We start from the raw sequence: 23,175 nt of genomic DNA, 5'->3' as shown, positions 1-23,175 counted from the left end.
ACAAACAAAGGGAGAGACCGTGGAAAGTGAAATACATAGATTGTGAAAACTGATTCATATGCGCAGAGTAAATATATATGTGGAAAACATTTTTGGCAGCGGTTAGGAAGTCATCCTCTCTCTGGCAAGAACAGCAATGCCACAAATAACGCTGTCATAGTTTTGCTTTTGGCATAATAGAGACCATCTATTGCAAGGAAGGGGGGAAACAAAAACCCTAGTAGCTGATCGCTGTACAGACTGGTGTAAATGACTTCATGTTCTTTTCTAGACTGGAACAATGATCTCCATCTGTGAAATGTTTCTAATTAGAACTGTGGTTCTGCGATGCTAACTTACATTTGGATGCCCTAATCATCTCCACATTTTGTCAATATTAGTAGCTTGTTTATTAATGCAATGACTTTGATAAAGGGCATTAAATCTCTTTCATAGTATCCAAATGTCATCGCTAAACATCCTGCATTCTATTAAACTATTTGCTGTGTGATAAACAATTATGCCTTTGCTAGTGTCGTCAGTAGGAGACAGCCTAGATTAACTTTGATCCTTTAGAAAACAACTGGCACTAGCATAGTCCTTTTACAAGCATCTCACATGACTGGCTAAGAGAAACAGCTGGAGAGGCAGACATACCTGCTCTTGGTAACCATCCATGCTTTTCTGGCCTTTAGTTTGTAGCAGACATCGAGCACTCTGAGGTCTCGGGTTGTTGTGGGAAGTCATGACGGACTGGTTGCTGTGGACCATGCCTTGATTGACATGATACTGTGGATTGGTTGCAGGCATGGAGGACTGATGGGAGGAGTGAGGGTTGTATTGAGATTGGTTTCCAGACGATGACAGGGCCATGGGCAGGCCACTACTCGGATAAGCCTGGCCAGGGGAAGAAAGAGCTGCAGAAAACAAAGAAACAAAATTGGACTTCTTACCTGATGTTTTTAGACCTTACATTCATCAAGACTATATTAAACCTAATATAATGCAGTTACAACAACTTATTTAGCCAAAAGATATAAATAATGCATCATATGTGCACATGAGGAGAAATCATAAGTACCAAAACAGGGCAGAAGCATAATGCTTATATGCCGAAATCTAAACCTGCAAAATTCAACTATAGAAAGAAACATTTTGAACCTTTATTCATCGTTCAGTGATGTTAAACTGGTCAAAATATTTTCTTTTTAAGAAGGAATAATGAATTACAGTTTTTTTTCTTTGCTAACAGTATTCCAGAATTGAACTCAAAGAGCAGACAAATATTTCTGTTTTTAACCTTTTAACCTTTGGTACCATAAACTTGCCTTTGTCTCTTAGACTAAACTTTGTTTTCTATGGCAAAAAAAAAAGTTTGTGACATTCACTGCACTGATTACGTCACATGATTTCTAGAAATATATTTTTCATAAAGCACTATTTCAATCATTCTTTCATAAAATATACTTTTTTTTCCTTTTTTTTAATAATTGAATACGTGTGATCAAGGTAGATTGCCCAATTTATTCGGCTCATTGTATTGTAATAAAAACTCTAATATTGACTACAGCTTTAAAAGTGGTCCCCAACACTTTTACTGGCTAGAGTAAAACAATAAACTGGGCATTAAAACTAAACAAGTATTTGGTTTCATACAAAACATCCGTGTTGTTTCTTTTTTTACTCATATGTAGTAAACAAGCTTGTAAACTGGAAGTAAAACAAAGGATGATCATTTTTTTACCAAACTGATGAAAAGTTTGCCCTGTATCTGTGTTTAGTGCCTCAATAGATTGTTAAACCACCTTTTGCTGGAATTAGAACCGCAAGACTTTTGGGGAATGTCTCCTCCAGCTTGGCATTAAGATACTGTGCTTGTTTTTGTTTTGCAAAATAGATAAAGTAAGGTCTAGGCAGATTGGATGGGTTTTGTTAGCGATCATCAATTTTGAAATTTTGCAACAATTCTATATTTTAAGGGAGTCTTAACTTTGATTTGGGAAGCTAATTAAGGTTAGAAAAAAATTGATTGTTTTTTCTTCTACTTTACAATTATATACTTTGTATTAAATAAAATGCTTCATGGACATCAAGCATGATATAATTTTGCAATAATCTGTTTTGCTTCAAAAGTTTTATTTTTTTGTCACATTCTATGTTATTTAAAATATCAAACCTTTAAATATGAAGTCATTTTTTTGTTTACCCTGTGAAACATTGCCTTGGTACTGCCCGGGGCCACCAGCAGGTACTACTGACAGGGACATTCCTTGCTGGTATTGCCCACCCTTGTTCATCATCCCATCATAAACCTGCTGCCCAACGACACGATGCGGCACAGTGGACGAGGAGGAAGAGGTGGAGGTGACGATCATAGTGTTGTGTGACTGATGTGAGGAGTTGTGTGAATGTCCACCCTGTGGAAAAAAGAGACATGGAAGACAGATGACTTTCCACTTAGTCATGATCACACCTATGTTACCACTCACCAGTTTGACTGATCTAAAATCAACGTTTGTCATCTATGATCAGAACATTTCAAAGGCTTAAAAATAAAATCCAAAGCGTATCTGTATCATTAACCTCTTACCTTTTTCATGAGGTTCTCTGGAGGAACGTCTCTTCGACCAAGAGAGTAGGGAGCCCACTGGTTGCTCCCTGGGACCTCCTCTTGGTCATTATCCAGCATTGCAGCCTGCTGGGAAGGTGTCTGAGGAATGCAGAGACAGGGAAACACCAAAAGGAGTAGGGTTATTCTCCTGAGTTAAAGTTGGTAAGATATTCTCTTTCAACAGGAACAGGGATATAACAACATATTTTGACCAAAAATCAGTTAATTATCTTCATAAGCATATGTCAACATGGAAGGAAGACTGACACCTCTGACAATTAGGACTTCTGACTACTGTTACAAAAAGCCTTAACCAAAACTTTTGATCAAAACCTTTATATCCAACATTTGAGAATATGCAATTATTTCATTGAAGCTTAGATGTCCATAGGAGCGATCAATACTTGGTAAGATGATCTTTCAGAAACCTTGTTTGTATGTAGAGCAGAAGGGTGTGGAAACTAGGTCTTAACTTTAGGTAATCTGGTAACAAATAACAATTATAAGTATATTTTTCTTTTAAAATGTTTTTACTCAAGTCTACATCTTTTTTTCTATAACCTTGAGGGACCACCTGATAAACTGCCTTGCAGAAATGTAATGCTAATCCTTCACCAGTGTGTTACATTTCTATTTGCCATAGATTATTCTTCCTTGACTGGTGTGCTAATATTTCTTAACCTTTCTGAGGCAAATGCACTTCTAAGAATGCTAAGAGTTGGGCTATTCTCACATTTGGTAAGATCATTCAAAAGAATGTCCATATTACAAACATTGTAACAACTGAAAATAGTGTAGGAAATTGATGCATAATCATTTTTACTTCCAGCTGACCAATTTTCAACATTGTAATATGTCAAAACTGCTGTCTATAAGCTGCTAGATATTTGGGTGATTCAAAGAAATCCTGTTTAGGAAACATTAATACAATAAGCTGTATCAGGACTCTTCTGGTATTTGAATAAAAGCAAGTTTTAAAATACCAAAAAACCTGTAAAAAAAAAATTGCATGGGGTTAAAAAGACAAATGGTCTTGGCTCCTTCTAGCTCTCTGTTATTATTTGTGTGAAGTAATTGTAACCAGGGTTTCAGTACTCTCATAGGGGGATACTCACGGTGATGGCAGATGGAGGAGGAGGTAGTGGCAGCCAGCGGCCAGCAGGGGGCTCATGCCTAGTGTTATTATAAAGGTTAAAGTTCAAAGTGGTGCTGCGCCCCTGGCCGTGACCCTGATAGAGCATGCCCAGCGTGAGCGTGTTGTGCTTTAGGACACCACTCTGATTGGAGAAGACAACATCACATGACATGGGTGAATGACGGGGGGAGGGGGGTGGGTGGAGCCAACACAGCGAGCCAGCACAGCGAGCCAGCACAGCTCCACGGAACCAAATATACAAACAACAACAGTAACACTTATAAGAAAACAACAACAAGAGTGCAGATTTGCTGAAAGCACAGAAAAATGTTAGCTAGTGATCGGTCAATACACACAAAACATTGTCATACAAGCAACAAGAAGTGGATCAGTTCATTCCAGCAATTATATCCAAGCCTTCAGACTGAAATATGAAAATAAAGCAACATATACTTAGCTTAATACGTAAATAAGAATTGTATCCTTCAAACTTTGTAAAAAATGTTAAAAACATTTTTTTCTTGTGCTTTACGTTTTGGCGACTGGATAACAGTATTGACTTCATTGTTGTCTTAATCTTGTTTTTTTCTAGATCTCTTAGGAGCATTAGATTTAATGGCGATAGAAAAATCAGAAAGATCATAATTAGTTTGGCATTTAAAATAAGCTAATTGATTTGTTTTCTTTGGAGGAAACCTGTCATATTAGTTATAATTAAATCTGCCTGGGATATGGAAAAGTTCATTTTGGGCTTAGCTGTAGAGAAATGCCTTATATTTGGACAGTGAGGTACAGGTTTTCATTTGGTTGCTGGTTCATTTTATCAGCTTTAAAAAAAAAGAGTATCAACTGTCATGAAAAATAATTGGAAAAAACTTGAAAGATTATCCTTTGTTAATATCTGTGTTTTAGATATGTGTCAAGACAAAATCTCCTCATATTTTATAATGACTGTGATTCATAGGATCTTTTGTCTTTTTTCAAACAAGTGGAAATTATAAAGAAATATCAGTGATTAACATCAGCATACTTTTCTAACACAAACTTTAATTACCAGTAATTTTGGTAACTTTTCACTTGTTTGAAAAAAATGAATAAGAAAACATGACACACACAAAATAAGTCTGTATAATAGAATGGAGATTTTGCTGAACTGAATGTAACGGAATGTGACTTTTCAAAGCACATATCCTTCGGTGAGTGTGCAGTTGATCAGGCTGACACAGCGACAGTGTGGAGGGGACACACATGCAGCTGAAAACAAATCTTGTCAACCTTAAAACACAAACTTACACTGATACAGACAGGAAGGGCTTCTGTGCTGTATATTCATATGTATGTGTGAGTGATGTGATTCTTTTTTCTCTAAAGTATCTGCATTGCACAGACGTACCCTGTCCAATCGTTTGGCCTCTATGTGCCTAAGAAGTTGTTGCCTCCAGTCAGCTGGCATCTTTGAAGTGATGTCCTCTGGTTTCGGCTGCACACCAGGTCTAACTTTGATGGTGTCCTCAGACGGTTTCTCAGGACATGTTGCCAAAGTGTAGTCGGGTGGCATCTTCTCCAGCAAAGCAGCCATGGTTGGACGAGCTGACACCGGACGGGCCTGATTTGCGGTAAGGTATCATAATACAAGCCAAAAGAAGAGAAGCAAAAAGTCTGGAATGAAGCCAGGTATTTCTGAGTTTAAACTAAATTAACTTGTCAGGCACTGCACTAAAAACATATATTATGAGTTTTTCCAAAAGTTATTAAACAGTAAGGTAAGAACCATAAAACTACTTTATAGCTTTTCAAGCTTGTGTTATCCTGAACGACACCAGATGAAACGCTTTGCACATCTAATCAGGAATGCTGTTGGACACACCTCTTTAGCTATTTTAAGAACATCAGCCTTAAAACTCACCCATAATATTCTGAAAGGATTACTCATAAATGAGGGGATATCTTGAAAACAAGAACACTATCTGTACTATGCATACTACTTACTGTAGATAAAGGCAATCACAAGAAAAGGATTTAAACAAACATTTTTTTGTAATCCTAAATCATTCAACTTCTCTGCCAAAATAGGCCACATCCACGCCTTTCCATTTAATTCATGAGCAACTCCATATACTTATATGAGATCATGGATTTTAATGAATTTACTACTGTAGTTTAATTTATGTTGTTGAATATACAGCAGATATTTAAGCTTTCTATTCCAGGTATCACACGCCCATAACATGCCTCTCCATTTCTGCAGGTCCTTTCCATTAACTTCTGTTAATTTCTAACCTATTTCTACAGCCTAACTGACTCTCACCCTGACCTAACCACTATGGGTTCATACCTAACCCTAAGCCCATACTAAATTTAATTCATACATTACTTCTAAACGTGACCCCTCACTCTAAAACAGCCATTCCTCAGTTTCCATGCCTACAATTGATCAAATAAAATAACACACACACCCATGCATACAGTGGGGCAAGTGTGCAAGTTCTCCTACTCTGTAATTGTCAAAAATTCCAGCAAATCACATTGTAGGATTTTTTCTGTCTGTGTGCGTATGTTTGTATACAGTAAATACATAGTATCTATTAGGTTTCATGACAGATGATGACAGATTTTAAACACATTTTGATGTTAAAACCAATCTTTGATTTTGTAACCATTTGGTTTAAATGTCCTGCATTTCTGTTTGGGATTAATAAAGTATATTTTTTCAATCAATGCAGGTTAACCAAGATGGCTACGCCTGAAAGCAGGGGCGTGCTACAGCTCCAGACAAACACAAAATACGCCGATTAGAACGCTACAAATTAGGCATCGATCCTGCATCTACAACCGCCAGAGCCTGCTGGAGCATCGGTCACAAAATGTAGTCTCTGGACTCTTAAATACAGCCACTCTTGGCTGTTTTAAAGGTTGTGGAGTTCTTCGGACGGATGTAACAAAATGGTTAATACTTGATCTCTCTTAAAAAAAGGAGTGTAGTAACTGTGCCATCATCCTGACTGAATCATGGCTTCATCAATACCAGACAATGCTATTAGCTTGCAGGGGTTCTCCTTATACCACGCTGATAGAAACTGAGAGCTCGGCAGTAAGACTAGGGGGCTGGAAGGGGGGATGTATGTGCATGTAAACAACAGCTGGTGTAAAAATTCTAGATCAGTTGCCAGCTTCTGCTCTCCGGAAATCAAGTTTCTGACAGTTAACTGCAGACAGCTCGATCTGCCCAGAGAGTTCAGTGGGATTAGCATCACTGCTGTTTACGTGCCCCCCAGCAGTAATACATAAGAGCCCATGAAGACTCTATACCAGGCTATCTGCACGCACAGGGCGTTTTCATCATTGCAGGGGATTTTAACCAGTCTAACTTGAAGACTGTGCTCCCTTACTTTTACCAACATGTGGACTCAGGGTGTAAACACTTTAGACCTGGTTTACTCTAAAATCAAAGGTGTTTGTTTTTTGTTTGTTTTTTTTTTGGTCCAATATTGCTCTTAGAACAGTTTGGGTTGCATCATAGTACCAGCATGCTTTAAGTCTGCCACCATCATTCCGCTCCCAAAGAAGCCTCAGGTCACCTCCTTTAATGATTACTGGCCTGTCGCACTGACTCCCATCATGATCAAGTGCTTCGAAAAGCTGGTTAAAGAACATTTCATCTCCAGTCTACCCCCAACATTCGACCTGTCCCAGTTTGCCTACTGACAGAACTGCTCCACTGAGGACGCCACCTCCTCTGCTCTTCACCTGAGCCTGGCACACCTGGAGGAGAAGAACACCCACATGCGGATGATGTTCCAGGACTTCAGCTCAGCTTTCAAGCTTTTAACATCATCATCCCACAGAATCTAATAGGCAAACTGGAACAGCTGGGCTTCAATACACCCCTCTGCAAGTGGCATTTAGATTTCATCACAAAAAGACCTCACTCAGTCCAGATCGGACAGAACACCTCTGATGTCATTACTCTAAGCACAGGCTCCCCTTAGGACTGAGTCCTGAGCCCCCTGCCCCCTGATCCCACTCTGATGTCACACGACTACATCCCCAGGTTCACCACTAATTATATTGTGAAGTTTGCAGACGACACCACAGTGGTGGGCCTCATCAGAGACGACTATAGCCAGGACTACAGAGAGGAGTTGGATCAACTGGTAGACTGGTACAAAGATAACAGGCCTGATCCTGAACGTGGAGAAGACGAAGAAGATCATTGTTGACTTCAGGAAGAACAGTAGCACCCAGAACAATAATGAGGAGTTTGGCATCCATTCTTTACCTGATTTGTGTGTCAACTGTAACGGTTGCTAGGCAACAGCATGCATGGAGGGGTAAATGCCAGATAAAGCTGGACCAGTTTAAATCAATAGCTAAAACTCTTTCGACCTCCTAATTTTCATGGAACTCAAAGGTCCCGGTCCCTGTAGACCGTCTTGTTCAGTTTTAAAAAATTATCATATTTAACCTTTACCTATTAATTACATGGCCTTCATTAGCCTTATTCAAAACAATATAATTAATAAATAAGAAGTTAAACCATAGTTCATGACTTAATATGAAAAACTGCAGAGAAGCAACTGAAACTGAAATCTCTTCCATCCCTCCCTTTGAAATAGCAGTACAAGTTATATTTCCAAAAAGCATGAAAACATGCTTAATGAAAAATATCCTAATAATATTAGGAAAGAAAAGATAACATCTATATTTCATGAATGCAAAACGATATATGTTTCCAATTATGCCTGGGAACCCCAAAAAATATCAATGACATCTCAAAATGTGATAGCAACCATCTGATACCTGCAGTTCTGTGATGTCTTGTGGATTTGCTCAAATGTGCAACAGACTCGGGTTAACTTCAAGAAGTCCTGCTACTGACTGGAGGTATTTCACAAATTGAGTTAAGATTACGGCTATCTAGCTTTCTAAAATCGAAAATCCGGGGAAAATGCTGGGATTTACCTCAAAAACTTTTCAACGTTTTAACTTATCCTTTCTCCTGAAATGTGGCTCAGAAAATATTCTACATACTAAAAAAGGAAACAAAAACTTACTCGTAGGTTTAGTGTGTTTTCTTTCCATGTATCAATCCATCTATCTATCTATGACTCCTGGACCAATTAAATCGCTCATGGGTGGGGGAGGTTTTGCTGCAGAATCCATTAAGCTACCCAACAAACCAATGTGTGGGCACTAGAACATCAGCCATATGATATCACAATCAACCACTTTTAAATAATACATTTGTTTAAAAAAAACGTCAATCTTTTTAACCTACCACTCCCACATAAATATAACAGTTTACCCTTCTTTTTAAAGCCATTGTAATTAACAGTTGTCTTAGTCAACTCTGGGCAAATCCTAAAGAATCATGAATACTTCTAGCTCTATACCAAACAAAAATGTAAAGTGGCTTTAAAATAATTACATTTCCCTGTAAAAGTCCAGTATTATCTTTATACATCTTTCTCTTTTCCATATTATTATTATTATTTTTTTTATTAAAAGCTGTTGGAAACAACAATTATTTAATTTACAAGAGGTAGAAATAGCATAATTATCAGTGAGATAAGTTGTCACTAACAAGCAAAGTTTTTTTGATTTGGAATTACTAAAATTATATATAATTTCTGAAGAGCTAAAGTGTTCTGAGTGTCACCTGAGATGCTCCATAGGTTTCAGTACTGTAGCTCCTAGCTGACAGGGGGCGACGCTGAGTCAGACTTTTGGTCGGATAACCAATCATGGGCTTCTTCTGTTCCTGGTATGTGGTATAGTCATCATCATAGCGACCGTTTCTCTTGTTGTGCATCATTTGGTTTTGGTTGTCAGACATGTTGGTCAGGGCAGAGTGTTCCATGGGGGAGGAATAGGCAAGAGCCCGACTATAATGAGGGGGGTCCGTCTGAGAATATAACAAGAAGGACAAACCAACAAATTTCAAATTAGAAATATCAGATTGTTTTCCTCTTTATTTTAAATTTTGGTGCACAAAACTTTTATTATCAAATGAGTAGTAGAAATTAAACTAATCAATTAAAAAAGAATGCATTAATTATATATCTAACTGTAAATAGGTTTGTCCAAGAAAAAAGAAAGTTGTAATGTATAGCGAATGTACAAATTAATATTACCATAATATATATAATCAATCAAATAGCCAACAATCAGAAGAATATATTTGTTCAACGACATAAAAAGGCTGACCATAGTTTTTTGTATTATTTTCAGGAATTACCTAAATTTAAAAAAATACAGTACCAGAGAATATTTGATATATTGGTAGAATATGTAATCTCTGGTTTAATATAAACCTTTTTATGATGATTTATATGTTAACAATGATTTATAAAGATACATTTTCTTCAGTACTCGCTCCTACCTGCTGCTTGTACTGAGCTTCTTGTAGCGCCTCCTGCTGGGCTTCATGAACTCTACGAAATAAGGCAAGCTCTGTAGAGCTTACCAAAGAATCAGCTCTCCTCAAAAAGCCTGGCCTGGAGCGCTGAGTTGAGATAGTTTGCTGCTGCTGCTGCTGGCTGTGGGAACCGTCCTGGTTGATTGGGCCTTGGGGGAATGAAAACATCTCCAGTGGTGGATACGCACGATAACGAGGACTCACAAGCTCCTTGGGTAGTGTCTTCCCAGGCTGACTCAAGTAATCCATGGCCTTTGATGAGTGGTTAACATAATCTGGTGTGTTAGGGAAGGGGGGAGGGATTCTGCGATCTATGGTCATCTGATTGGATAGAAGGTTCATCAATGAGTCATTATAAAAATGTCATGCATTTTTCATTCAAAATCTAAAATCTTATTATAATTACACGAAGTTACTCCATATTAGCATTTTTTAATTAGAAATTTGTTGAAAATCAATGTTATTTGATATGTTTCTAATACAAAGTCATATATATAAAAATGGTATTTTACCTGGGGGTTGTAGTTTTGGTCAAAGTGATAGGCCTTGTGAGGAATGGTAGGTTTCTGATTTTGTCCAGACTGATTCTGGCTGCTACCTCCATGTCCTGGGAAGCCCATCTCATCGTCTAACATGGGTGCAGACTGAGACCTTGACATGCTGGTCTGCTCCATGGAACCAGGGAGCTCTTGACGGTCCAAACTAGTCTGCTGTTCAATGGATGAACTGTAGCTTTCCATAGGAATACTATGAGGAAAAATGAACAACTGGAACCAAAATACTTAAGAACATCACAAGCTGCACCACAATTTCATTTGGGGGACCTAAATCTACCAATCTGCAACCTAGATAATCAGATCCTTGTCATGATCGGTGAAAGATTCATACATAAGAGGTTAAAAAAACAGAAAATGCTTTCTTGAGATAATGAGTTACTTCAGCAGGGAGCACTGAAATTTAGCAGTTTTAAACATCATTCCAAAATGAAAAAAGAGATTTCCATGAGAATTCCCTGCTCCTTCTCACAAACACCTGTTGGAACGTTTCATCTTGTCAAAATGATAACACTAATCTTCTATTAATTGCAGTGTATGGAGGACTAGAAAAAATACTTCAAATAATGTTGCTTAATCCTGTGGCAAAATAAAATCAGAATTCTTAGGTATCATTATCAACAGCTAAAAACTTTGGGAAATCTCTAAGTGGCAGGAGGGAGACTTTTGATTTGCTGAGTTAATATGGGTCCTGAACTTACCTGTAGACTTTGTAGGAGCCAATGTCAATCTCATCTATACTCTGGGACTTCTTAAACTTGGATCGCGTCTCCCTCATCATTGGAGAGAGTCGGTCTGAGCTTTTACTCATCACCACTGTTACTTTGTTTCCTCCACCAACACTGAGCTGATCCTTCCTGATCTGCTCCCCCTGACTGTTGTGATATGTCCAGCTTCCAGGCAGAGGTCCTGAGCCTTGCTCCAGTCTTAAAATAAAACATAGGGAGTTATAAAATTGACTATATCAATGAAGACAGAAAAAAGCAGGCCTGCTTCTGTTTAAATTGTCTATGAGAGTAATTTTATTGCTATGTCAATATTCATTATGGCTGAGTAAATGTTGTGAGTGTTTGTTGTTCTCCAACAGTTTTAAGATGTAACAACACTTCTCAGCAAATTCTCAGTTACTCACCTTGAGTCAATGTCTTTACGATCAGGGTTGGGGCTTGAGGTGGGTGTCAGGTCCAGCTTCGAGGGGAAAGCGGTTCTGTCCTCCAAAGGGCTGGGAGTTCTGGTCCAGTTCTGCCAGGGGTTCTGGGAGGGAGGTCCAGAGGACTGATGGTCATTATCCGCATTTGAACGTTGGTTACCGTGGTAGGGGAGTGTTTGGGTATCCAGCTCCAAAGGGACTCCTACAATCCGATCTTGCCTGAGAAGCGGCCGGCGGCCATGTGCTGACTGACTGCGGGGTTTGGAGCCCAGAGGAGGGTTACCCTGACTTGTATTAGAGGATGGAGGGTCCATAGGAGATTCTTCAGCATCAAAACCTGTGTTATCATAGTGTTGAGCCTCAGACCAATCAAAAGGCTCGCTGAGCGGACGCCGATCTCCCCGTTGCTGCAGGGTTCCTGATGGAGGAGTTTCTCTCTGAGACAGCAGGGGTTTGGAGTCAATAGGCTTTGGAAATGACTGGGCAAGTCTGCAAAATAAAACATATTGGCAGTTAATTAAAAAGAAAACAGTTAAAAAAGAACCAGATTATACTAAAATGCCATGTTGAAGTTACATGTGTTGTGCAAAACAAACCTACAGGTGCTAGAAACAGGACTTTATCTTTGTAAAACCACTCCTAAAATTCAACTGAGCAAAGGACTATGTTTAGGGTAATTGGATATCCCAGAGGGCGAATGCCAAAAGAAATGCCATTAACCTCCTTTCTCAGAAAATAATAAAGACATAAATCATACAAATTATAAAATGGCAAATACAAGAAATACAAGGCCTAAGTAAAAGAGGGATGTATGAATCAGAGTTTTTCTAAGAAGTTATATTCCTAGTAAATCAACTTTTCAACTACAGCTTCTTTCAATACCAAGCTGTCAATATGAAGCAGAAAATAAAAATATCTTCAAGGTCCAATTTGCTACGAAATTCACAAAAATAAGGATTATTAGAAGCAGAAATTGTGAATATTTTGTATTTTGTTTTATGGATCCCACCATTGTTGTTTGGACAAATTTGATTTAAATTAGCAGTTTTCATTCCTTAATTTAAATACATACATCTGATATGGATACTTGCCCCTGAAATCTAATGAGGTTAATGTTTTACTCCTAAATATCATATATCCGTATGTGTGTGTGTGGATAAAGTATAAATATTAGGATCATTTTTGAAGACATGGAAAAAGCCAATTAAAATCCATAATTCTATGAGTTTAGTTTATGACTTTTAGAAAAATATAAAAAAAATTTAAGTGTTTGCTATTTGAAATTGTACTAATTAAAGTGCAGTTCTCCTTGCTGATATTTAACCAAAAAAAAATCTTGTAAGGGCATTATAAAAACCTTAATTATTTATTGGCAGATATAATAGATTTACTTTAATTAATGTAAATCACTTATAGAGAGAAAATGTCCATACAACATAGACAGACTTAAATTAGAACTAAGCAACATGACCGAGGCTACCATGTAATAAATTTGGCATGTAATTAAAAAGAAGCCATTTTTCTTGTGTCGATTACTGCAGGAATTCAGACATAAAACATACCATACGTTAACTTACAGAATATGAATGCATTACAGCCAGAGCAACCATAACTGTTTCTTTTGATCTATCTGCACAAAAATCACAAAAAGCAATTTCCTTCTAAACAGTCTCTAAACCAGAGAAGCTGGCACAGGAAAATCCTAAGCAGCAATCTGCAGTTTTTCCATATCACTCTAACCTTCCTGAGCAGATAGAGGAGGAGGTTGCCCAAAAAGGGATGGAGAAGATAAAAGATAGATCAAGTTGACAGATGAATGAGACAATAGATGGAGAAGATGAGGTCAGGTTTAGACTAAATGAGAAGATGTGATAATAGATGAAAAGTCTGAAGAGGACATAGAACATGAAACAGGTGTATTTACCTGTTGGTCCAATGTGTTTGAGGGGCTTGGTCTTTATTTGGGGCCTGCAGGCCAGGATTGTGTGAGTGTGCATGAGAGTGTGTGTTGGCGGAAGGATTGGAGGAGCCTGAGGAGCCCTGGGAGGGGGAGTAGTCAGAGTAGGTGGCTGAGGAACCACTGTGGTTCAGACAGTGGAGTTTATCCACCTCCTCATCTGTTGACTCTGAATGGAGACAGACACAAAGAAAATAACTTCTCTTCAAAATATTAAAAAAACTAAATAATACTGCTGTTGATAAAATAAATAGTTTTATGCTGCTAAACTTGAACAAACTAAAATGTTGAACCCGTACAATTATAATTTGAAAAATGTCCTTCTTGAGGATGTGAGCTCAGATTTTATGATCTTTTTTTAACACACTGAACAGTCAATAAATCAGGCACCATCCTTCCTGCATACATAACAGGTTTAGACATTATATAAAAGTGTGGATAAAATGCCACATCAAAATAAATTCTTAATTTTTTTTTTAACTCGCAGATATGCATTTTAAAATTTACTCTGAAATAATTTATAATTTCTGTATGGTGATGTGTGTGTGTTTGTGTGAGTGTGATGCATAAGTTGCAACATGTCCTGTTGGGATCCAAGGGTTGCCCTCCAGAGGGCGGTGTGGATCCCATTCTGTAGCTTCTGTTTCTGTTTGTATCCCTTCTTCTGGGCTTCTGTTTCTGTTGGGATCCAGAGGTTTGCCCACCAGAGGGCGCCATGGATCCTCTCCTGGGAGCTGGTTCTCAGCGCACAGCTGTTTCCCATCAGCTCTGCTCATTAACCTCTCCCCATATAAGCTGTGTGACAGCTTCACTCGTAGCCGGATCGTAGCCTGTGTTACCCACAGCCATGTGTTAGCCGTTGTTTCCAAGTCTAGCCATGGGTTCCCTAGTCTTTGTTCCTTGCCATGTTTACCACGTTTTGCCACGCCTTGCCATGTCCGTTACCTGTGCTACTCTGCCTGCCTGAACCAGCAAACCAGTGAGTTTCAGTTTGTTAATCTATCCCTGAGTTTAACCTGTACTCTGTCTCCCCTGCCTTCCAGGGCAGAACCCTGTGCTCATCCAAATAAACATTGGACTTTAATCCTGCCTCTGTGTCTGTGGAGTTCTGCATCCTTGGGCTAGCAAACCAACCACGTATCATGACAGAACGATCCGGCCAACAGACTAGCCCAGCAGACTCCCAGCACGCTCACCTGGTGAGGCCCGCTCAGCGCCGTCCACTGCCTCCCAAGTGGGAGGCGCTGCTACGACACTACTACGAGTTAGCGGCCTCCCTAGCCCCTGAGCCCGCTTCCTGCCTTCCTGAGACCCCTGAGCAGAACTTAAGGAAGCGGATGCACCGGAGTTTTGGGAATTATCTACGAGAGGTGGAGATGGAGCTGTGCCGAGTAGATGAGGAGTGGAATCGTCTTGTGCAGGAGATCTGGAGGCGTCTAGGGATCCCTGCTCCTGATTCGAAGCCGCAATGGGCGGCCTCCTCAGTCCCTGATTCGGAACCGCGACCGGCCGCCACCTGTCTACCTGTGGAGCCACAATCGATGGTCTCCCCAGCTTCTGGGGTGGAGCCGCAGTCGGCGGTTTACTCCGAGCCTCCTCCTGTGGAACCACAGTCAGTGGTTTCCCCAGCTCCTGATCCGGAGCCGCAATGGGCGGCATCCTCTGTTCCTGACCGGGAGCCGCAACCAGCGGGCTCCCCTGTTCCTGATGTGAAGCCGCAATGGGCGGCCTCTTCTGTTCCTGACCGGGAGCCGCAACTAGCGGGCTCCCCTGTTCCTGAAGTGAAGCCGCAATGGGCGGCCTCTTCTGTTCCTGATCCGGAGCCGCAATCTGCAGCCACCTCTGTTCCTGTGGAGCCGCGATCGGTGGTCTCCCCTGCTCCTGGGGTGGAGCTGCAGTCGGCGGCTTCCTCTGAGCCTCCCCCTGAGCTACTGTCGATGGCTTCCTCTGAGCCTCCTCCTGAGCTACAGCCGACGGCTTCCTCTGAGCCTCCTCCTGAGCTACAGCCGACGGCTTCCCCTGAGCCTCCTCCTGGGCTGCAGTCGACGCTTTCCTCCGAGCCTTCCCCTGAGCCACAGTCGTCGGTTGCTGCCGAGCCTGTTGCTGTGTCGCTGAAGCTGAGACGGCGTCCTCCTCGACGCTCCCCGCAGCAGCTGAGTCGGCGTTCACCTCGACGCTCCCCGCAGCAGCTGAGACGGCGTCCTCCTCGGAGCTTCCTGCAGCAGCATAGACGGCGTCCTCCTCGGAGCTTCCTGCAGCAGCATAGACGGCGTCTTCCTCGGTGCTTCCTGCAGAAGCAGAGACGGCGTCCTCCTCGGAGCTTCCTGCAGCAGCATAGACGGCGTCCTCCTCGGAGCTTCCTGCAGCAGCATAGACGGCGTCCTCCTCGGAGCTTCCTGCAGCAGCAGAAACGGCGTCCTCCTCGGAGCTTCCTGCAGCAGCTGAGATGGCTTCTTCCTCGGTGCTTCCTGCTGAAGCAGAAACGGTGTCCTCCTCCAAGGCCCCTGCAGCTTCTGAGACGCCGGCCACCTGAGACTCTGTCCTGCTGCCGGTCACACGGCCGGCCACCTGAGACTCTGTCCTGCTGCCGGTCACACGGCCGGCCACCTGAGACTCTGTCCTGCTGCCGGTCACACGGCCGCCCACCTGAGACTCTGTCCTGCTGCCGGTCACACGGCCGGCCACCTGAGACTCTGTCCTGCTGCCGGTCACACGGCCGGCCACCTGAGATTCTGCCTTGTCCTGCTGCCGGTCACACGGCCGGCCACCCGAGACTCAATCCTGCTGCCGGCCCCACGGCAGGCCACCTGAGATTTAGCCCTGCTACCGGCCCCTCGGCCGGTCACCTGAGACTTTCTCTGTCCTCGCCCACCCTAGGTGGGTTGTTTTGAGTTCTGGTTCCTGATCTGTTTTTTGTGCCTGGCCCCCCGTGCCTGTTTCCCCCTCTGTTCGCCCTAGGTGGGTTGTTTTGGTTTCTGGTTTTTTGTTTTTGGGCGTCTGGTATCCGCCCTTGAGGGGGGGGTACTGTTGGGATCCAAGGGTTGCCCTCCAGAGGGCGGTGTGGATCCCATTCTGTAGCTTCTGTTTCTGTTTGTATCCCTTCTTCTGGGCTTCTGTTTCTGTTGGGATCCAGAGGTTTGCCCACCAGAGGGCGCCATGGATCCTCTCCTGGGAGCTGGTTCTCAGCGCACAGCTGTTTCCCATCAGCTCTGCTCATTAACCTCTCCCCATATAAGCTGTGTGACAGCTTCACTCGTAGCCGGATCGTAGCCTGTGTTACCCACAGCCATGTGTTAGCCGTTGTTTCCAAGCCTAGCCATGGGTTCCCTAGTCTTTGTTCCTTGCCATGTTTACCACGTTTTGCCACGCCTTGCCATGTCCGTTACCTGTGCTACTCTGCCTGCCTGAACCAGCAAACCAGTGAGTTTCAGTTTGTTAATCTATCCCTGAGTTTAACCTGTACTCTGTCTCCCCTGCCTTCCAGGGCAGAACCCTGTGCTCATCCAAATAAACATTGGACTTTAATCCTGCCTCTGTGTCTGTGGAGTTCTGCATCCTTGGGCTAGCAAACCAACCACGTATCATGACATGTCCATCCAACATATAACTTGAATGTTTGGCCTATGATGTAACACTGGTGTTTCTGGTAAATGAGATGTTTTGTTTTTTCAATGTATTACTAAAATGGAAAAAACAATTTGAGAAATTTGTATTTGCATTATTTTGTTAAATGTCATCCATATCAAACTAGCTTCCCTATTAGGAATACTAAGGAAAGTACACAAGGTGTTTGGGTTTTTTTCTTTTTCATTGTGTTGTCCTTAGTGCTGACTACATGAAATGACTATATTATTTGATGAAACTACAAACTGTCATGGGGAAAAGACATAACTTTCTTTTAGAAGCTTCCATTGAATGATTAAATGCGTATTGGTTATAGGAATTTTTTTTACCTTAATTCCCTGCAATTAAATACAGTAAATACCTTCAGATATGCCTAATTAAAAAAAGAAAAAAACTACCAGACAGACACGAACATCTACTCTGCAGGTTCACTGCATCTCTTGCTGTCTCTCTCTATGATAGGTTAAAGTGAATCTGTCTCAGAATATGACTAATTAATGAATAACCTTTGCTTCATGCCTCACAGCTCTGAAGTATAAGGGAACATTAAAATATAATTTACAGCTTTGTGATTACATTGCAGCTAATATTTCTAAAATGATACAGTACCTTTTTTATCCTTCCCCAGCAGTACCACCTTTGGTTTGTACATTGGTGGCTCCACCAGAGTTGGCCTCATGTCTGAGATACGGATATCGTTCGGAGAACCACCCATTGAGTCCTAAAACACAATAAAAAAACAATTTAGCTTTGTTATATATCTACAGCACCCTCCACATTTATTGGCTTGAGTCTTAACACATGTAAAAATTAATAATAATTAAAGGAATCTTTTATTGTTGAAGCATATCTCAGTTTGAAAGATTTAGAATAATATCACCTCTACACTTAGTAACTGTGCTGTTTATTTTTGCAAACCCCATATGCCAACAGGACAGAGCTTAATCTGGTCCAACTGCACAACATTTTACAAAGTTAGAGCACAGTGCAACCTAGTGTAAAAAAGACAAACTGATCTGCATTTATTGGCGAGGGAAATATGATGTCATTGATTCTACATTAAAGGTCGCAGATACAAGAAATGTAAAGCATGAGGAAAGGAACTTGCTTGTTTACCATATACCAGTGTTTTTGCCAATAATAATTAACATACATTAAGAAATGCCCAGATATTTATGTTTTTGATGTAATAAATGGAGCAGAGTATTACAAGAACACTGAAAAAATTCAAATTTTTTTTCTAAGGGATGTAAATGAAAAAAATATATCTGAACTAAGGTTTTCTCTCCTTAGAAATTAATTTTATTAAAGATATTATTTATTTCTAAAATAACAGCATAATTCCTGCATTCCAACAAACAGAAGCAAACACTTGTTTGTTTTTGCTCTGTTCTTGTTATGTGTGAATAGCTGTACCTCAGAGCTCTCTGTCAAGTCCTCTTTGTCCTTCCTCTTGGGAATGTCAATGCCAGAGTTATGCATTGATCCTTGATCCATTAACTGAGACTGAGAGAAGTCCTGCATCTCTCTGTCAGTCACCTGGCAAACAGTTTCATTTCGTCCATCAAATGAATCAAATACCTGCATCAACTGAGCAGAGTAAATGATTAAGACACCAAACTGCCAAGTGTATGTTAATGCTCATCAAAACCATGAATTGTGGTGTTCCAAAACTTCCAGCACTTACACTGATGAGTTAAAGCTTTAAAGCGTGACCAGATTGTATATTTTTTTACCTGGTAAATAAGCATAATATCCCATGACTTTTACATTATTATCATTTAGTGTGAAGATATTTAAGTACATTTGCCAATTGTATCATTGAGAGGACTGCGTTTAGATTGGGAACTTTCAGAAGCACATGATTCGTCTCCAGGTCTGGCTTAAGTTTCATGGTAAAACTCATCTATTTTTTTTCTAAAACCAATAGAGAATTTTGGCTGCGACATCAAATGATGAGGTAATTTCTACTGCTTTCTGCACTCATCCCATTTGAAAAGGCTGGTGCTGTTCTCACCTCTTTAGGAGGCAGGGGCCATGGTGGCTCATATGATTCTTTGCTGAGGTGTGTATGTTCCATGTTGGTTCCTGCTGAGGTGGCGCTGCCTGAGCTCAGCTGATGCTGGTGCCCATGTCCAGGGTGCATGCCTTTACCCACAAGACTCTGCACTGATTTGACCATGTTTTTCAGATCTTCGGGGTATGGGGTTGGGTAGCGCTTTAAGTTTATTTCCACCTACAATAAAGCATAGAAAAGATTTTTACTAATTTATTTCAGCAAATTCAGTGTCATCATCATATTTGAATTATGTTATTGTTACAGTTATTATTAAACAGGAATGATAAATAAGTATTATAAAAGATTTGCATTGAAAGATGTTAGCATCAGCTATTCTAGGAAGGGGATGAGAGAAACAGAAATCCAAAAAGCTGACCTTGACCTTCCCAGAGTTGTCTTCCTCTTCTTTTTTGTCCTCAAAGTCAAAGGCAACGGTCATTCTCTGCTGTCTTTGTTCTTCCCACAGTGTTGGATTAAAGCTGTCACTATCTGACTGATAATCTGTATACACACACAAAGACAGCAGCTTTTAATGATTAGGAGGAGCCACACTTACAACACAAAATTAACAGATAACCCCAGCCTTAATGTTGCTTTCAATCTCACATTGTGCAGCAAATGGTGAAGAAAAAGGTATGTTTATTCTTACAGTTCTTTTGTGCAGACAGATTTATTTTGTTTATGTATTTCTTTATTACAAGGACAGTGTCTATTGATAACATTTTGGTCAATATTTCAAATTCTCTTTCAAAATACTTAAGAATTCAAAAGTGCATGCATTTAAAAGTAGTGAATATTTGACTTTGAAATGTAATAGAATGAAAGTATAAGTCCATCTGGTCTGTTCCTGGAGAGAAATATTAACTGTGCTGCTGCCATCACCACTATTTTTTATTGATGTTGGAGCTTGGCCTGTTTTTTAAGTGTAGTCCTGTTTCTCTGACTGTGACTAACTGATGTCCTCTCTTCATCCTCTTACATGGGAGCTGGATTGGAGCTTGTCTGCCTGGCTATGTGTTTCCTGGACCACCTGTGGAGCTGGTTAACAGTTGCCTTTTGTATCTTTGCTTCTTTCTGTATGTCTGCTTCTGTCTCCTTGAACCCCAGTCACCCTCAGAAAATTGCCGCTCACACTGGGTCTGGTTCTGCTGGAGATTTCTTTGTGTTAAAAGGGAGTTTTTCCTCTCCATTGATGCTACAAGCATTCTTGGAGTGAGGGATTGCTGTTGAGTCAATGAGTCGATGCAATCAGCTGTTTTTTCTTAGATAAATAACAATATTCCTCAATTTAAGATATAGGATAAAAGAACCAATACGACTGTATGATCTGGTTGAATTGTCTCTGTAAAGTGCCTTGAGAGGACATGTAGATGATGACATGTTGTAAATTGGCACTATATAAATAAACTGTTTTGAATTGAATTGAATTGAAATACCTAAGAATGGGCATATTGGAAAATAATTAATCATTTTGATATTACTAGTGTTGAGAACCAAACTCAGGTCAGGAGGAGACCAGCCCTGCTGCAGTACATAAGGTGGGCCTTATCCCCAATCATTTAAAATGCTTTCGAAACACATCTTTCCTCAAGATTTTTGTACTTGTAAGGTTATGGTCTTAAGTTAATGATTCATTTTTTAATGTTAGTGCAATGTTTTCACATGTTCTTAATGTGTTTTTTTTTTTTGTTCTTACTGTACAGTATTTTAGCCCCTTTGTTTGTTTTAAGGGGTTCACAAAAAAGGTTGGTTTAAATAATAATAATAATGATAATAATTTCCCAAGCACAATTTTGTGGAAGAGATGTAACTTTCCCAAACAATTATTATGATTTCAGTTTTACTTGGTGTAGTTTCAGATATTTTTTCGCTCTTCTTTCACTATTTGTCAAGCAATGTAAAAATGACAGTTTGTGGACATTTGTGGGCTTAAATCAGCATTAATGCTAAACATGAGCAAATATGCAGTAAGTCATTTATCATATGATATACATAAACATAGCCACACTGCTATTTTGGAAAAAATGAAGAAAAATACTGTAACAAATACATTTTCCAGAGCTGAATCTCGATAAACTCCAATTGGTAGGTCTGACAATGTTTTATAAGCCCACTAAAGCCCTTAGTAGATATTAAAAAACAACTCAGGACCGATCAAGACATTTCAACCAAATAACCTCAACCTAGGATTTTATGCTGTATTTCCAAGAAACTGTTTAAGTTGAAAATGTCCTCAGCACCAAAAGATAAAAAAAATCCTGACTACTTTGTTAAAAAAATACTTTTTGCGAGTTTTCGTAAATTATGTCAGAAAGCATTGAAACTTCATGTGGCACCATAAAGACATCTTTTTTTCATACCTTCATCATGTCTGGGCTGTTGTGGAAACATGTAGTTGGTCAAAACCTTCTGTTTGGTTTCTGGATGAGCTTCTGTCTGCAGTGGGATCAAAGCTTTGGACTGCAAAATACAGATACAAACTTTTAAACTTTCATTCTGCATGCAATTTTTAATAAATACGGAACCAGTCACATCCCATTCATGCTAATGTGATGTGACTGCCAAATTTACAAAAATAAAAGAGGGCAATAAAAACAACATCTAATTTTTTAACACTAACCAGTAATCTCTTAATGAAACTTGAATGTTGATAAACAGATTGCAGCATTGGTAGCCCCTTGACTAAAACCTATTTGCTCCTTAAACCTCTAGAGCCCACCAGTGGGCGATGGCGGCAAGAGGGTTAATAATTAAATCTCAATATGTATTTTCTGTACCTTATGAATACATACTTTAGGTAGCCATTTTAAATGAATATGTAATAAAGAAAACATTTTTTTAAAATGCTTCTGGTTTTAGTAGGTAATATATATTCACTATTTGCTTGCTTTGATCAACCTAAAACATTATTCTTATTATCCATAGAATTAATAATCTCTGGATTTAGTCATGTACAAAAATACATATGTATTGTTTATCCTCAATGCATCTTTTCCTCAAGCAAATGTGTCAAAAGTAAATGCTGCTTTTCAAAATAAAAGCCTGTAATGGAAAACCCTTTGGAAGTATTCTGTAAATCCGCTTGTAAACCAGACCTGGTATATGATTATCATAACGATGGCTAGAAGTGTTGTTACGCATATCACTTAGCAGGTGTTCTCTCCTGCAGACCAGCAGGAAAATGGACAGATACCTGATTGTCAGAGAGCCACAGAGCTGCCAAGTCCTTCAGCTTGGTGAAGGTAAACGGTAGATTCTTCAACCTTGGAGGAAGACAGAAATATTATGAAGGGGGGTGGGAAAGAATAGAGATGTTTCATGTTCCCACTCACTGTACAGCCTGCAGAGCATGCTACCATGGCAACACACTCTGATTTCCATGGTTACCATAAGCCTTATTGCAGTAAGAAGAAAAGCGGCCAAGCTGCCATTGAGAAATTATTGCCTGATTGTAAAAATGTTGCCACCTGGAATCGTAGCCCAGAGCACCAGCATGCTCGTGTCTTTACCTGTTGTCGCTGAGGTTAAGAACACGTAGTTTGGTCATCTGCCCTATTTCATCAGGCAGAAACTCCAGCTTGTTGGACCGAAGTGACATCACCGTCACATTCTTGCAGTTACCAATCTAAAACAGGAACACACACACACACAGACTCAAGCCATCAAAATAAGTTACAGTCCCTCGCAA

The 23,175-nt window shown here is 40.1% G+C and overlaps 1 protein-coding gene across 15 annotated transcripts in view; it reads right to left on the bottom strand.

Annotated features, from left to right (window-relative positions):
• The window catches only part of lrrc7 (leucine rich repeat containing 7), a 153,602-nt gene that overhangs the window by 12,081 nt on the left and 118,346 nt on the right, over window positions 1-23,175 (bottom strand). For 9 of the 15 annotated variants that reach the window (XM_038287285.1, XM_038287294.1, XM_038287309.1 and 6 more), the window contains 18 exons: window positions 22,997-23,112; window positions 22,681-22,750; window positions 21,848-21,947; window positions 19,864-19,988; window positions 19,446-19,664; window positions 18,845-19,018; window positions 18,038-18,149; window positions 13,772-13,973; window positions 11,830-12,336; window positions 11,399-11,623; window positions 10,656-10,890; window positions 10,108-10,464; window positions 9,385-9,630; window positions 5,119-5,331; window positions 3,706-3,867; window positions 2,570-2,689; window positions 2,186-2,396; window positions 637-896 (listed from right to left, as the gene is read on the bottom strand). In XM_038287285.1, coding sequence (XP_038143213.1) covers window positions 637-896; window positions 2,186-2,396; window positions 2,570-2,689; window positions 3,706-3,867; window positions 5,119-5,331; window positions 9,385-9,630; window positions 10,108-10,464; window positions 10,656-10,890; window positions 11,399-11,623; window positions 11,830-12,336; window positions 13,772-13,973; window positions 18,038-18,149; window positions 18,845-19,018; window positions 19,446-19,664; window positions 19,864-19,988; window positions 21,848-21,947; window positions 22,681-22,750; window positions 22,997-23,112 — 3,654 coding nt within the window. The remainder of the gene's footprint in view (window positions 1-636; window positions 897-2,185; window positions 2,397-2,569; window positions 2,690-3,705; window positions 3,868-5,118; window positions 5,332-9,384; window positions 9,631-10,107; window positions 10,465-10,655; window positions 10,891-11,398; window positions 11,624-11,829; window positions 12,337-13,771; window positions 13,974-18,037; window positions 18,150-18,844; window positions 19,019-19,445; window positions 19,665-19,863; window positions 19,989-21,847; window positions 21,948-22,680; window positions 22,751-22,996; window positions 23,113-23,175) is intronic. The other 6 variants (XM_038287258.1, XM_038287275.1, XM_038287324.1 and 3 more) reach the window with 4 other exon arrangements.

This window comes from Cyprinodon tularosa, unplaced genomic scaffold (genome assembly GCF_016077235.1).
Source record: "Cyprinodon tularosa strain WSP-4 unplaced genomic scaffold, ASM1607723v1 ctg106, whole genome shotgun sequence".
Classification (NCBI taxonomy): domain Eukaryota; kingdom Metazoa; phylum Chordata; class Actinopteri; order Cyprinodontiformes; family Cyprinodontidae; genus Cyprinodon; species Cyprinodon tularosa.
This window is presented reverse-complemented; position numbering and strand designations above follow the sequence as displayed.